Genomic DNA, 18,032 nt, shown 5'->3' on the forward strand with positions numbered 1-18,032 from the left:
ACCAAGCCCAATGTGAGATGCGTCACAATATACCGTATACGATCCTGAACCTGTGGGTAATACCAATACTGGCGCCGTAGTCAAAGCGGTCTTGAGCTTCTGAAAGCTCAACTCGCACTCGTCTGACCATGTGAATGGAACACCCTTCTGGGTTAGTCTGGTCAAGGTGCTTGCTATAGATAAAAACCCTTCCACGAACCGACGATAATAACCTGCCAAACCCAAGAAACTCCGAATCTCTGTAACCGAAGTAGGTCTAGGACAATTCTGAATAGCCTCAATCTTCTTAGGATCCACCTTTATGCCTTCTGCCGATACAACATGTCTCAAAAAGATAACTGAGTCTAACCAAAACTCGCATTTTGAAAATTTGGCCTATAATTGATTATTCTTCAAGGTGTGAAGCACACTTCGAAGATGCTGCTCATGCTCCTCTCGACTGCTAGAGTAAATCAAGATATCATCAATGAATATAACCACAAAAGAATCCAAATAAGGCTTGAACACCCGATTCATCAAATCCATAAATGTTGCTGGAGCATTTGTCAAACCAAATGACATCACTAGGAACACGTAATGCCCGTACCGAGTCCAAAAAGCTGTCTTAGGGACATCAGACGCCCTAATCTTCAACTGATGGTAACCAGATCTCAAATCAATCTTCGAAAATACCTTGGCACCCTGAAGCTGATCAAATAAGTCATCAATTCTTGGCAACGGATATTTGTTCTTAATAGTTGTTCATGATCAATTATCGAACTGCAAATTAACTTCATGTTAAAAAACAAATCTCGTTGCAAACCTTCACAATACTGATAACAAGATGTGAGGCATGAAGACCTCATAATTATTTACCCGAATTAACGAGTAACATTTAACGTTACCTGGGCGAGCACCTACTTCGTAAGTTAAAATTCAATAATTACAAACACGAATTTTGGCAAATGTGCACAGAGAATTTCATACAAGAATTCTCAAATAAGCCTAACAGGCATGACGCCCTATTAGTACTATAGTACAAATTTAATTTCACAAGGGAGAGCTTAAACACAAGAATTTTCATCACAAGGATCGCGTCCTTATATAACTTCCACCGCAGCTCGTAGCCCGATTTAAACATATCAATTTATTTTCTTTTAAAAAGGAAGGATCTCGTCCTCAGTTCTGAATCACAAGTAATATGCATATCGTGCTAATCAAAAATTTTCATTTTTCTCCTTTTAAATAATTTCGGTTACACAAAATCACAACAAATAATGAACCCCACACCGATAGGGCATATAATTCATAATTTGTAATTAATTATCCGTAAATCACATCAAAACTTACCGAAATAAGCAACCGAAAGCCACATTTAGCCTTACAGCTCTTATTAGTGACCAACATGGAATGATAGGTGTAGTTATCTCCATAGAATCTCCCAACAGGAGTAAACACATAAGTAGATTATAGAATTACGAAGCTTTCACATATGTGGAGCACAATAGGAGGACTCGTCTTGACATTCAGAATCGAATCAAGTTAAGGAAATTATTCCTATATTTTAAATTGAGGTCGTACCCATAACGACACCACCTGATGTAACGACCTCCGCTATACCATAAAACAAATATAACAATGGTTGGGTCTCCACCTCTAGGACGCCTTCTACCCGCTTGTCCTCCACCTCTAACGGTCTGACCTCCACCTTTAGGTACCTGACCCCTGGCATAAGTACCCCTGCCTCCAGACGAGGCACCACCGAAACCACCGAACTAACGAGGCCTCTTATCAGACCTCTGTCCTCCCTCCTGTGCAAGAACCATCTCGATCTTTCTCGTGACATTAGTAGTCGCCTGAAAAGAAATCACACTCCCGGTCTCCTTGGCCATCTTAAGTTTGATAGGATGAGTGAGTCCCTCCATAAACCTCCTCAGTCTCTCTCCCTCAGTAGGTAGTAAAAGGAGAGCATGACAGGCCAAATCTACTAAACGGGACTCATACTGAGTAGCAGTCATACTGCCCTGCTGTAGACGCTCAGATTGCTTTCGGTAATCCTCCCTCAGTGTGATAGGAAGGAACTTCTCCAGAAATAGCTGAGAGAACTGCTCCCAGGTAAGTGCAGGCGATCCAACTGGTCTAGTCAATGTATAATCTCTCCACCACCTCTTGGCAGAACCCGTCATCTGGAATACAGCAAAATCAACCCCATTGGTCTCAACTATACCCATATTCCGCAGTACCTCATGGCAGCGTTCAAAATAATCCTGTGGGTCCTTAAAAGTTGTACCACTGAAGTGAACTGGAAAGAGCTTAGTGAACTTATCCAGTCTCAATAAGGCCTCAAAAGACATGGCGGGCCTATCACCGGTCTGTGCCGCAACAACTAGCTGAACTACCCCAACTGGCGGGGCTGCTGGAGTGGCTATGAACCTTCCGGGACCTGAACTGGTCCAATTGGTACATTTTGAACTGCAACCTCCTCCTGAAGATCCACCTAAGGTTCTACAACAGGTGCAGATGCTCCAGCTCTGGACTAAGCTCTACCTCTGCTTCTACCTCAGCCTCTGGCGCGACTTCGGCCTTGGCCTTTGCCCCTAATCGTCGTTGTCACTGGGGGCTCTGGCTCCTGTCCAGTTGTAGATGCAGTGCGTGTTCTCGCCATTTGCGAGAGGACAAGAATAGAAGAGTTCAATCGTCGATGATAGAAATAAATCGCACGACAGAGTAGAATAGAAGTGAAACTTGTTCCTAAACTTCATAATTTCTGGAAGATAAGCACAGACGTCTCCATACCCATCCTCCAGATTCTACTAAGCTTGCTCGTGACTCGTGAGACCTATGTAACCTAGTGCTCTGATACCAACTGTCACGACCCAAAATTCCCATCTCCGGACCGTGATGGCGCCTAACATTTCACTTGCTAAGCAAGCCAATGTTAGAATAACATTATCCATTTTTAAAATAATTTTTAAAATTTATCAATAACAAGTAAGGAAATGCGGTAGCAATTTTGAAATAATTCATAATAATAACGATGTCTAAATACTATCCCAGAATTGGTGTCACAAGTGCACGAGCTTCTAGAATAAATATAAATAAAGGTCTGAAAAATATAAAACTATCTGAAAAGAAACACACAGCTAAAGTACAATAGACGGAGACTTCAGAACTGTGGACGCCATGCAGTTATACCTCAAGTCTCCTCCGAGTAGCTGAAGTCCGAGCAAAACTGTGGCACGCCGCTGGGACCAACTCCAAAATCTGCACAAGAAGTGCAGAGTGTAGTATCAGTACAACCGGCCCCATGTATTGATAAGTGCTGAGCCTAACCTCGACGAAGTAGTGACGAGGCTAAGGCGGGTCACTTACATTACCTGTACGCAATATTAGATATAACAACAATAATAGAAATAAATCAAGTAACTCATTTATAACAATTGAAGCCAACTCAGCAGTCATAACCAATTATCATTTCCATCAATTCAGTTTGCAGCATTCAACCCGCTCTCACAATATATTCACATTCAATTCTGTTACAGCGTGCAACCCGCTCTCACAATATATTCACATCAATATGGACTTTTAATAAGTCTGTTGCGGCGTGCAACCCGATCCTCCAATATATTCATTATAATCAATCCTGTTGCGGCGTGAAACCCGCTCCTCAAACATATTCATTTACCAATCAATTCTTATAGAAAATATTCCCCAATAAACGCAACAATTAATGTAAAATCATAAGACAACAAGCATACAATAATTATGATTTAATTATGAAGCAAACAATGACAAATAACAATTTATTATGGAAATCAGGGAACAAATGGGCAGTTTAATATTTAATATGCTAAATGTCAAATAATAATTAAGGCACATAATTCAAATAACATATAACAATTAATGCAGGAATTCAAGAATTAATATTTGACAAAAAATAAGAGAGAAATATTTATTATAATAATTAATTTATGATTAAAAATAATTTATAATTTTTCAAGTAAGTAGGCAAATAATTAATTTGACGACGTATAGACACTCGTCACCTTGCCTATACGTCGTTTACATGCAATTCACATAACAAACAATTTAAGGGTTCTATTCCGTCAAGTCAAGGTTAACCCCGACACTTACCTCGCTTTGTAAATTCCAATCAATTATTCAACCATAGCTTTTCCTTTTAAATTTGCCTCCGAAAGCTTTAAATCTATTCACAAACAATTCAATATATTCAATACTAACAATAGGAATTAATTCCATATGAATTTATAAATTTTCCAGATAAAAATCCGAAATTCCTTAAAATATTCGGCAGTAGGACCCACATCTCAAATCCCGAAAAAACTCGCGAAATCCGAACACCCGTTCCTATACGAGTTCAACCATGCCAAATTTGTCCAATTCCGATATCAAATGGACCTTCAAATCTTAATTTTTTCATTTTTGGAAAGTTTTACAAAAATTTCAATTTCTTCCATCTTAATCCGAAATAAATGATGAGATTTGTGAAATATAATCACTTTTGGTTATAGAACACTTACCCAATCCAAAGTCGTGAAAATTCCCTTGAAATCGCCCAAATCCGAGACTCAAAACTCAAAAATGAGTAAAAATGGCTAAGACCTGATTTGATGTATTCAGCCCAGCATTTTCGCACGTGCGGTGCCTAGGCTCGCACATGCGAGAAAAATCTTGCATCTGCGAATAGGGGCTGCCAGGCGAGGTTCCGCATCTGCGGACAAAATATCATACATGCGACGTCCGCTTTTGCGCACAAGGGCCGCACCTGCGAAGGTCGCAGGTGCGATTATACCAGAACCCAAATTTCAGATTGTTGCTTAAGTCCAATTCTTGTTTCGATTTCGATCCGTTTCACTTTCGGGGTATTCGGGACCCCGTTCGAATATACCAAAAAGTCTCGTAACATAATACGGACTGACTCGGGGTCTAAAATCACGTCAAACAACACTGAAATTATAATTTACACCCCGATTTGAACTTTGAGTTTTAAACTTTCGATTTGCAAATCTCGTGCCAAAACATATTAAATGAATCCGGAATGACTTCAAATTTGGCACACTAAGTCATAATTGACATAACGGAGCTGTTCAAATTTTCAGAATCGGATTCCGGCTCCGATATTAAAAAGTCAACTCCGTGGTCAAACTTGGAATATTTAGCCTTTAAATTGCTAGTTCCGTTAAATAGTCATAACTTGAGTTAGGGACCTCCAAATTAAATTCCGGGCATACGCCCAAGTCCAAAATCACGATACGGAGCTACCAAAATTTTTAAAATACTGATCCGGATCCGTTTGCTCAAAATGTTGACCAAAGTCAACTCATTTGAGTTTTAAAGCTCTATTTCCCATTTTAATCCATTTTTCACACAAAAACTTTTCGAAAATTTTTTCGGACTGCGCACACAAGTTGATGAATGATAAATGGTATTTTTCGAGGTCTTAGAATACAGAATTACTTATTAAATTTAAAGATGATATTTTGAGATATCACAAATCCCAACCTTAACTGGTATATCATGAGAATAAGCAGCACAAGCTAATTTTTGAAGAATCTTCTATTTCTTCAATGTATGCCAATGTAATTCTCAATTAATTTTTCGCATCATAATTGAATCGGGATGGTCAACCAGTCATGCCAACTAATATTTGTTTCAGTAAACCTCTAGTTTACTTGTGACATATGATTCCATCATCATGCTTATATTTGTGTAGTACAAATAGAAAAAAAATCGGGCAACCTTTCATATTTACCCGTTATGATTATAGAAATATGAAGATATTCAATATTTCTTTCATTTATAGTCTCAATATGCCAACCACTTTGACTTATACATTTGAAATTCAAAAAGTTTCTTTTGAGACTTTACAATATCAATGTCGTGAATAATTTTATTCATCCGGGTAGTAACAAATTAATTTTTTCGGAGCTCTTAATAACTTTGTACTACAAGATCTTTTGTCACACCATTCATATGGTAAATGTCTCCTTCACGGAGAAAATTATATTATAATAAATTATCATGGTCAAAATCATCATAAGCAAAATTATTTTTTGCTTTAATTTTGCCTTTAATAACCTTTTATAAGGCACAACAAAATATGTATTTTTTGGCGTATCACATGTACGTGACCAATGACATATTCATGTAACCACACAATAATATTTATTCTCTTTATTTCACTCAAACCTCCCTTAGAGTTGAGTTGTGTGGTATTCATCTAATCATGCATTGCATATCTTTATTTATTACTTTTATCACATATTGTCACATTCATCTTTAGGAATGAGTCTGTATTCTTAATGATTATCACAAGTCACATTCTTTTCAAGGAATAGATTATAATCAGTGGCGTGCTTTATTATTTGTATACCAATTTAATGGTAAGCATTGCCTTCACATTTTAAAGGACTATTTTGAGAACCCTTATTGTTCTCCTTCTATAATCATAATGATTATTATTATTATTTTGATCTTTGTAATCATAATGATGATTATTATTATTTTGATCTTTGGAACGTCCACGTTCATTGTTCAACCATTTGTCTTCATTTAGACTTATTATGCGCCGCTACCACATTCACTTAAAGAATAGAGCAAATCAAGTGGGACAATATTTATGCCTTTTCATGAAAAATATATTATTTTTCTTTAGTTATCATTATATCATCAATATGGTATAGTGGGACTCAAACCCAATGTCTTACTAATATAAAGGCATGTTAGACCATAATGAGTTGGGACTCAAACCCAACTCTTATCATCATGGAGCATGGACTTGATCCTGATGTCTTACCCTCATGGTGCATTGCGACTTGAACTCATTGAAGTTGATATCATTAATAGCAAAGGACAAAAATAATTTCAAATACGAAGGAAATGCTTACCTCTTGAGTTAAACTCTTCATAATGTCATTTGGATATAATTCTCAACAATAGACTTTCGTTTACTCAAATCAGTTAAGTAATTAGTGTCAAACAGATATATGAAAATACAAAATAATATTAAAAATTTACATGTGGTCTTTGCTGCAATAAACTTACTTCAAAATGAAAGTGATATGACCAGAACATTAAGAAAAAATTATGTATCAAACAAAATAATCGTACTACTAGTTACCATGCACTTTTATGGAAACTAAGTATTATGCTTTCTAGAAAAACAAAAGGATATAGCAGAATCTTTTCGTCAATCAGGGAATCAAAAAAATAGTGGACAAATCTATGTCTACTATCTACTAATATATGTTTTCCATATAGAAATGATTCAACATCTTAATTTGATAAGAACTATCATCAATGAAAAATTTGGTGTAGTACATACTTCTTGTACTAATATTTTATCTTATTAAAATAAAATAGTTACGATTATTATTATTATTATTATTATTATTATTATTATTATTATTATTATTATTATTATTATTATTATTATTATTATTATTATTATTATTATTATTATATTTGACAGTAAACTAATGTATAATCATTATACTAGGCATACTAAAATTATATTATAAGGTAAGACCATAAGCATACATAATAAAGTATAATTTTAATTTTGTAGATTATTTAGTATGCCGCATGCCACCTATTATTTAGTTCATGTAAATTTAACAAGGTGACATCCTTAGCAGCCACATAAATACTAATTTTTTAATAACCAGACCATTACTTATTCTAAATAGTAGTACAAACTTATTTGGTTTATCGTGTCTATAACACTACATACCTTTCTGAATAAAATCTGGATAATTTTGACAATAAATCATCGAGCTATACCTTACCAGAAGTGAAATTCAACCTTGAGGTTAGAGACTTCGTGCTGATAACGTGTTATAAAATATAGCTCAAAGTAACAATATAGAATAACGAAAAACAAGCTAAGAGATATAGAGAGAAAAAGAGGAGAGATTCTTAGTTCTTCTTCAATTGTGTGTATTTTCCTATCTATTACAAGGTTTTTATAGAGGCATGAAAAGTGAAGAAAAATATATCATTAAACATAAAAATATGCCATTGAATATGTCATTAAGCATTTGAGAAGATTATGGAGGAAGAGTGGGCATCCACCATAATTTGATTTTTCTTATAACAATTCCTCATTTAACATTAACATTTAGATAGTTTTAACATGTCAATAATTAATTTATTTTTTCAAGTTATCGATCAATGTTTACTGTAAACATTACACGTAATTTTCTTTTATGTATTATAATAACATTATAATATAACAAATAGGCATAGAATCTTTTGATATTTTTTAATGAAGCGATAAGTAGATTCATTATCATGCAATGTAAGGTCTCCACAAGTTGAATTGCTGTAAAAAAGACTAAAGTAGATTCACTTATCCTGTAATGTTGTAAAGGTTTTCCACTAGTTGACTGCTTTTAGATGATAAAAAGACTAAATTAACCCTTCCACTTGCATGAGGAATCAGATGTTCAAAGGATTTGATTTGAGAAACGACAATATATGCTTATATAACTGGACCGTACGAATCCGTCTTTTCACAATTCTCATCTCATGGATAACCCTATGGTCAACTTTAAGGTTGAAAATAAAAATACAAAAAAGGTATGATTCGACTTCCATTAGCAGTAATTATCTATGATTATCACCCACACGTTCTATGTTTATTATTTACAAAAAGGACAATACCCAATTTAGTAAATTGACTTCTCATAAAACCAAAAGCTAAGTGGAGGTGTTCTCATATTATTATTATTAGTAGTAGTAGTAGTACTAATTTACTAGTAGTAGTAGTTATAAGATAAAATATTTATCTCCCATTTGATGATTTTAAAAAAGAGAGCACCAACACATGCGTACCGTTGAACTATCATTAATATAATTTCCAAGAAAATTGTTTAAGTTATCTTAAGTAAAATAATTTTAGCCCCAAAAGGTGAGTAGTGACCTGTTCCAATAAAACTCGAGCATTCAAAGGACAAAAAAAAATCATATTCTCCGTTCCATTTGATTGTATTGTCAGTTTCTCACCATAAAAACTATACAACACACCTCGAACAATATTCTTAATTTTCTCCTTTTTTTTTTCTTTTATTCGTTAAAACAGACAATGTTGGTAAATTAAGTAAGTTCTGTTAGGATTTTGCCTTGAATTTTTTTAATTTATTAGGACTTTTTTACTTAAAGAAAGGAAAAAAGACTCCCAAAAGTAATAAATCTCATTCATACGAGTTATTCTTTTAGAAATTTTATAATTTTATAAATTAACGTTTTCTTCTCACAACAAGAATAGTAGCCTTCACAATGCGGTTTTTAAGAGAATCATGTTCAGGGATATTATTCTCTTAAAAACTTTATTCTCTTTTTATACTTAGTGATAGATCATATGTAAGTCGATTGATCAAACCATATTAGTATATTTTTCTTTTATCTTATGATTTATCGTTCATCAACCATTGCATTGTTAGCTTTCGCATGCACCATGTTATTTTGATCCTAACAAATTCCAAGAATTTTTAAGTAAAATTCGGCTAAGTTTCTGCTTCAAGATGCTTCCAGAATCTATACTTCAATGTCTAAATCAGTGAACTAATTGATAATAATGAAAGAATCTAGAAAAGAGTGGATGTGGGAAAAGGATTACAATCTCTTAGCTTGTGCTGCATTAAGTCCTTGTGACTATTTATAGTAACCATACTTATCGTCGATAATGACCTTTAAATTAGTCGTAAAAATAATAATGGTATCTTTCACTTGATCCGTACATGATGTGATATATATCTATTTGATATCACAGTAACTAGTGATGCTATCAAGTTGTGGAGCTCATATGGAGAAATCGTGTCGTTCAAACGAGTTAATACCCTAAATTCCCCCAAAACTATTAGTCCCTCCGTTTCAAATTAGATGAGATACTTTTCTTTTTAGTATGTTTCAAAATAAATGACACATTTTTAAATTTGAAAATAATTCAACTTTAAACTCTCATTTTACCTATTTTACCCTTAATGAGAAGCTTTTAAAACCACACAAATATTATGACCCCACAAAATTTTTAACCTTTAAGCTTTTAAGGTCACGAGTTTTTAAAGTCTTTTTTTTAAAAAAAAAAAAACTCCGTGCCGAGTTAAACTACCTAATCTAAATTGAAACAGAGGGAGTATATATTGTCAGTTTCCTACTTAAATTATTCGGTGTCTCCAAAAAAAACCCTGAACTATATTGCCCTTCATACTAAAACCCTCTCGTTGCATTCTTAGAGGTGTGTCTAGTACACGCTCCAAATTATATATAAAACGTGTCATGTGGCACTACACATGACTATTTAACCCAGCCTAAAACTCCCATAAACTATAACTTTTTTGTCAGTTACCTACTTAAACTATCTAGTGCCCCCAAAATTCCCCTGAACTATATTCCCCTGTATATTAAAACCATATGTTGAATTATCATAGATGCGTCTGTCTAACTATATTAACTTATAGTTTGTACTAAATTTTTTATGTAGTTTACTCATGATGTATTACTCTCGGATAACTGATTAATTCTACGAGTTTAATTTGGCCAAAAATAGTATCTAACGTAATGGGTTAATTTTAGGTTTAACTGTGGTTGTGGTTTATACTAGACTTAAATTGAATAATTCCTTATTTACATTCACTTTACAACACAATAAAAAATAAAATAAAGGCATATAGTGTTGCATTTATGAAAATTCATCTTATATTACATAAACAAGATTACACAAAATAAAATTTTACAAATAAAAAACTAATCGGCCAACAACTACATTCTCTAATTCTAAATTACACAAACAAAGTTTAAGAGATTCAACTTTATTCTCTACAACAAGGTGTTGGTTTAATAAGAAGATTTAAATGGGTGTTCGTTCAACAATATGTGTCAAAGACATGAAAGAAGACCAAAAAAGAAAAAGAAAAATAAATTATTTCGGAGGTAACAAAAGAGTGAGAAAGTTTTTCAAAGGAAACCATATGGAGAACAGAAGAAAAAAGTGAAAAATATAAAGAAGAAGGTGAAAAAAATAAAAATAAAAAAAGGTGAAAAATAAGGAAGAATGGCGAATATAAAGGAAATAAGAAAAATATTTAAAACAAAAACAAAGTTGAAAAGTGGTTAGGCTAATTAGCCATTACATTATGTAAGGTGGCCATTTTGATGGCTTTTTTCAGCCGCCACATGCTCTCAAGCGAGTGTGTACACACGTTATGCTAGGTAAGTAACGAGAGAGTTTAGATATGAAGGGCAATATAGTTCAGTTTTTTTTTTTTTTGATACCGAATAGTTTAAGTATGAAACTAACAAAAACGGAATAATTTAAGGGTTTTTTAGGGTATTAACTCCGTTCAAATATATAAGGTGATCGGCTTTAAGCATGACTATCTTTTTCTTAATTTAATTGAACCCTTCAAACTATATAACTTACGCGTTTCATTAGATTCTACTACTGTCAACAACTCTTAATTACTCCCCGATTACTTATTCCAAGTTTATTTAATTATGCATTATCAAGCTTAATTTTATGTCACCTTTCATAACTCACGGCTAAAATAGCTTACATATGAAATTCGTAATATTTATTTGGCATAAGAATAAAGGTACCTACTGTATCACCGTCCACAGTGTCCAAAAAAGCCTCTTACAAGAAAAACTTAAAATACGAAAAGCCAAAGAAAAAAACGTACTAGTAATTGAAAAGGCAGAAACACTAGGGTGGCGTTTGAATTTGATTTTAGTTCAACTTTTAAAAATAATTTTGTGAAAAAGTTTTATTTTGGAATTTTTATACAAATAGTCGGTTGGTTCTGTTTAATTTTCCTTTGTTAGTATACATAGATTAACAACAACAATAACAACCAAGTAAAATTCACTAATGGGGTCTGGAGAGGATAGTGTGTACGCAGACCTTACCCCTACCCCGAAGGAGTAGAGAGGCTGTTTCCGAAAGACCCTCGGCTCAAGAAAACAAAAAGACAAAAGGACAAAAGGAGACAATGTTAGTAACACCACATCAATCATAAGAAAACTAGGAACATCATGAAATTAGTATACATAGGTTATATAGTAGAAATGGCACCAAGTAGCCACTCTGAAAGACTGCTATTTAGGAATTAGTCAATTCATCCTGAATTTTAATTTAATTTTTCGGGATAAATATTCTGAATTGTACTAAAATTAAAATTTTTAATTTAAAATTTCATAACAAAATAAATACTGGCTAGTTCCTAAATAACAATCCTAAAAATGATAGTTTGTGCACTTTGCCCCAAACTACACATATTATACGTTCATCAATTATTTTTTAATTTAAGCGAATGGGAGAGCTACTATTTAGGATAATTCTTCTTCTACATTTTTTTTGTTGGAAAATGTTATTGAAGAGTATTTGTTTGGAAAAATATGTTGATCAAAAATTAAAATTTGCTTCTTAAGCCAAAAGGCTTTTGGTTGTTTAATTTCAGAAAGACTACTTTAAACCCATGAGTTCAGAACCCATTTGTGGTTCTTTTGGACAAGTGTGACGGAAATGTGTGTTTAAAAAAAATAATGACATTTTTATATATAGCGCTCTTTTAAAGAGCGCTATATATATATAACGCCACTGTAAACCGCGCTATACATCTATGCATAGCGCGGTATATAACCGCGCTATATCTGTTTTGTGAGCCCACCAATAAGTCTCCTGCGTTTAACTGACATAACAATAATTCAAATGGGTATAGCGCTCTTTAAAAGAGCGCTATACCTAAAAAAATACAGCCCACCAAGCTAGGCATTGCCTTATTTAAAGGCGTTAGGATTTTACAAAAATCCATTCAAAAATATTCCTAAATCTCGTTCAAATTTTTCTTCTTGTTAAATTCCCAAGCATTTTTTCATAATGTTTGAAGAGCGAAATGAATAGAGTATTCGAATATGTTGTCGCTTGTAAAAGCGGCAAAAATCCACATACGTCATGCTGGGTGCCCATGCTCGCCCGGCACAGATGCCTGTACAAGTAGGCGAGAACAGCAGCACCCCAGCTGTACTGGGGTAAATCATCTAGCAGCTGAAGATGATGAAGAAATCGCAAGATGACTAGGTTCCCCAAAGTGTTCGGGAACAAGACCCCCCCAAACAGAAGGAGCAGCAGCAACCTCGTATACCAGTAAATATGCAAATCATCTGTCTCCCCGATGATGTCGGGGTGCAATATCTCCAAATGATGTCGAATAGCTGTCAAACTCATGCGACTGGCCCCTGAGTGTGCAGTCTCATCCTGTGGCATGAAACCAGTGAGTTGCTGCAGCATGTCCGAATACTATCCACGCGTCATCTCTCTCATAGCCTGAGGCAGTGCAACGGGCAGTCCATCAACAGGCATCCCATATAAAACTTCCATGTCCTGCAGCGTGATGGTGGCCTCGCCAATGGGCACATGGAAAGTGTGCGTCTCAGGTCGCCACCGCTCTATCAGGGCCATGATCAAAGACCAGTCGAGCTGCAGCCACCCGATCTCCAAAATTCTGTAGAAGCCCGTATCCCGCAGGCGATGGACTACACGGGGATGGAGATCTCTGTCCTTCATAAAATCCCACATGTCGTCCACTCTCCTGGCGCGAAGAGTCTGGGCCAGTAACTCTTTCTCCCATATATAGGCGGACCTATGATCGCCCTGTAACACTAATAGCTCATCGGAGACAGGTCCGGGATGCATAGGCGGCACGCCCATATCGTCTACTGTAAATTAAACAACATTAATTGTATGTTTGATTTGTAAATTAAATAATTATTTTTTATAATTATATAATATTTAATTGGACAGAGTATATATCTATAGGTTCCAGGCTCGATATTTATTGCTCAGTAGCACCAAGCTATCCTGAGTTCTTGTATGTGTCAATTTTATTATTTTCGTAATTTTGTATGTTTGATCTGTAAATTAAATAATTATTTTTTATAATTATATAATATTTAATTGGACAGAGTATATACCTATGGGTTCCAGGCTCGATATTTGAGACCCAGTAGCACCAAGCTATCCTGAATTCTTATGTGTGTCAATTTTAATATTTTCATAATTTTGTATGTTTGTTTTGTAAATTAAATAATTAATTTTTATCATATTTAATTGGACAGAGTATATACCTATGGGTTCGATGCTCGATATTTGAGACCCAGTAGCACCAAGCTATCCTGAATTCTTATGTGTGTCAATTTTAATATTTTTATAATTTTGTATGTTTGTTTTATAAATTAAATAATTAATTTTTATCATATTTAATTGGACAGAGTATATACCTATGGGTTCGATGCTCGATATTTGAGACCCAGTAGCACCAAGCTATCCTGAATTCTTATGTGTGTCAATTTTAATATTTTCATAATTTTGTATGTTTGTTATATAAGTTAAATAATTAATTTTTATCATATTTAATTGGACAGAGTATATATCTATTGGTTTCAGGCTCGATATTTGAGGCCCAGTAGCACCAATCTTTCATGAATTCTTATGTGTGTTAATTTTAATATTTTCATAATTTTGTATATTTATTTTGTAAATTAAATAATTAATTTTTGTAAATTGGACAGAATTTGTGTTTGATCTATCAGCATAAAAGATACTTAAACTATAGGGATTCTACGCTAAAAGGCTCTACATTTTACTACGCTAAAAGGGCACTAGTCTTTAAGCAAATAAATAATCTAAACTAGATAAAAATAACAAATACATTTTAATCACAAAACAAACACAAAACACTAATATCTTAGTCCGGATAAAAATAACATACTAGTTTAATCGCAAAAAAAAATACAAAACAACATAGAAACACATTCAAAACAACTAATATGCATTATTATACGAGTTTCGACATAAACTAAATTGGAATACCTCGAATTATATTTTTCGGAAAGTCGATGAATTGAAAATTTGAGCCCAAAACGAGGAAACCACAACAATAGAAGGCTTGGCTAGGATGTGGGACTTACAATCTTATCTTTTTGTGTGACGGGTGGGGTCCACTATAATTTTTTTAGAAGGAAATTTGGGGGGGGGGGGATCGATTCAGAATTTTGAAATTGGGGAGGGGAGGAGGGGAGTCGTCTGGTTCGAATGTGGGGAAGAAGGAGGGGGACTGTTTATTTATCTATGTATAGCGCGGTATATAAATGCGCTATACATATATAGCGCGGTTATATACCGCGCTATGCATAACTGTCTTATCAGCCCTGTATAGCGCGGTTTAAAAGTAGCGTTATATATATATATATATATATATATATATATATATATATATATATATATATATATATATATATAACGCTCTTTTAAAGAGCGCTATATTTTAACGGCCAAAACTCCGTTAAAGTATAGCGCTCTTTAAAAGAGCGCTATATATAAAAATATCACTCTTTTTTTTAAACACATATTTCTGTCACACTTGTCCAAAAGAACCACAAATGGGTTGTAAACTCTTAAACCCACTCTCAACCAATGGGTCCTACCATTTGACACTTTTTTTTATCAATCAATCATTTGGTATATCATTGTATGGTGATTTTTTGTAGTATTCCATTTAGCCTTTTCAAGCTCAGAGCCATTATATAAAGCTGACAAACCATTACCACCCAAAGCCTCAAATAACCTTTTCTTTCTCCAAAACGCTCTTATAACAAACACATTGTCAAGTTGCCGCATTTCCATCTATAAGGTACTTCCCATCCGTACCCATTTTCGGATCGAACCGGACACTAATTTGTTTGAGATTGAGACGTTGTTGTTATCGTCCTAGTATGATTGGAATGAGAAACTCTACATTAATGTGCAAACAAGTATGGCCAAATTTGCTACACCTTCGAAATTTGCCTCAAAAGGATAAGGTTTTGTTTGTGATGGGAGTCACCGGCGCCGGAAAATCAAGACTCTCTATAGACTTAGCCACTCAATTCAGAGGAGAAGTAGTGAACTCAGACAAAATACAAGTGTACAAAGGCCTTGATATTGCCACTAACAAAATCACACAAGAAGAACGTTGTAATATACCACATCATCTCCTAGGCGTAATTGATCCTTACAAAGAATTCACCACCAAAAACTTCTGCAACATGGCTTCACTTGCAGTTAGCTCAATAACCGACTGCGGTAAACTTCCGATCATCGTTGGAGGTTCCAATTCGTTTATCGAGGCGCTTGTACACGACAACTCTCATAATTTTCGTACGAGGTATGATTGTTGTTTCCTATGGGTCGATGTGTCTATGAACGTACTAAATTCATTTTTGTACGAACGAGTGGACAAAATGATGGAGATAGGTATGATTGAGGAAGTAAGAAACATGTTCAATCCAAAAAACACAGATTATACCAAAGGCATTCGTAAAGCAATTGGTGTACCAGAATTTGATAGTTATTTTCGAGCTGAATTATCAAATTCTGTTGACGTGGAGACACGCGAGAGGCTACTAAAGGAAGCAATTAATGAAGTGAAGATCAATAATTGTATACTAGCTAGTAAACAACTAGAGAAAATAAAGAGACTGATAAATGTTAAGGGATGGAAAATTCAAAGATTAGATGCAACAGAAGTTTTTAGGAGGAAACAGAGAAATGCAGAGGAAGAAGCAGAGGAAATTTGGAAGAATATAGTGATGGGACAGAGCATAAAGATTGTGGGTAAATTTTTATGCGAAAATAATAGGAGCAAAATGGTTTACAGAAATGATGTGACAGCCATTAAGAGAGCAGCAGCATCGGCCATAGCTCAATATTAGAGCAAGTTGTGCATTAATCTGAAGACCTTTTTTTTGTACCTTAGTCGCGTAATCGATCGCCAGTTTTGGGAGATAGTTTATTTTATTGTATTTTTCACTGATCACTTTCGAGTTTTAGTTTTTCACCATTGTAACTACATAAAGAGTGTAACCCTTACTGCTATATGGAACATAAAATAATTGACAGAGACAATAAGAGTGCTAGTTCTTTTCATGGACAAAAAGAGTGGCAAAGTACTAATTGTTGCAATTTATTGGGTTGAATTTCTTCAAGTATATGTTAATTGTTGCAACAAAGGATGAATGACAATTCTTCAGTTAAGAAGTTGAAGAACAGTTTAGGATCATTTCCTGTGTTAATCATAGTTATTTCTAAGTCGTGTGTAAAATCAAATTGTTTTATTGAATTTTTAAAACAAAACCACAAAAGATGGTGTGGGTTAGGCAGACTTTTTTTTTTTTTAATCCCTCCCAAATTAGGAGGATCTATGGTGTGAGTTAGTCATTTTCTTGAACAAACCAAAAAGAAGAGAATTATAGTATAAAATAGAATTGAAGGAATAATAACTATTGTCACTCTACACACCACCAAGGAGTGTGATGGATAGACGAGATCCTTCCATCCTTAATTAGAGGTCTCGAGTTTATGTCTTGTAGGGGACGCTTCTCCCTTTAATAGTTCCTAAATAGTATAATTCTGTTTAAACGAGCCAATAAATTTTAAATACCATAAGATTGTTAAAAAAAAAAAAAAAAAAAATACCCGTACAATATTTCATTGAAAGTGGAGATAATTAGAAAAATGAAGAAAATAAGAAAAAGATTCGATAGGGTTACTGCTGTAGTCTCTTTAGGTATTGATGGTTCGAAGGAAATATCTTTCGAGCTCACTTATAATTTGAATAGAAGAAAATACTTCTATCAACAATTTTTATGTTTTATTTACTGATTTTCTGTGTTATTTTTCTTATCTCATACAAAAAGGTTATATAACTAAAATAATATACTTGTCATATTGAACAAGGTATTAGTAATAAAAGAAAAGGAAGAGCGCATATGATTAAATAAGAAGTGAACAGTAAAAAATGAAAAGAATCACATAATTATAGTGTGTACTGTGTACACACACAGCCACACATATGAGGTAGCTTTCTTTTTCAACTAGTTATATCAAAAGGATAAGATCCATCGAATTTTAATTAGTTGGATGAGATTGCTAGTATCAAGAACAAAAAGAAAAGATCTCTCTTTATCTGTGACTGGACATCATAACATAATATTAG

At 34.1% G+C, this 18,032-nt stretch overlaps 1 protein-coding gene across 1 annotated transcript; it reads left to right on the forward strand.

Annotated features, from left to right (window-relative positions):
• Positions 1 to 15,528: 15,528 nt before the first annotated feature.
• On the forward strand, positions 15,529 to 17,010 carry LOC107781850 (adenylate isopentenyltransferase 3, chloroplastic-like). Its single transcript, XM_016602651.2, has one exon. The coding sequence runs from the start codon at positions 15,772 to 15,774 to the stop codon at positions 16,747 to 16,749; it is 978 nt and encodes a 325-aa protein (XP_016458137.1). The 5' UTR covers positions 15,529 to 15,771; the 3' UTR covers positions 16,750 to 17,010.
• Positions 17,011 to 18,032: the final 1,022 nt, after the last annotated feature.

Source organism: Nicotiana tabacum, chromosome 19, assembly GCF_000715075.1.
Source record: "Nicotiana tabacum cultivar K326 chromosome 19, ASM71507v2, whole genome shotgun sequence".
Lineage (NCBI taxonomy): Eukaryota > Viridiplantae > Streptophyta > Magnoliopsida > Solanales > Solanaceae > Nicotiana > Nicotiana tabacum.

Coding starts and splice junctions, on each gene's coding strand:
- LOC107781850 (XM_016602651.2), top strand. CDS start 15,772: ATGATTGGAATGAGAAACTCTACATTAATGTGCAAACAAGTATGGCCA.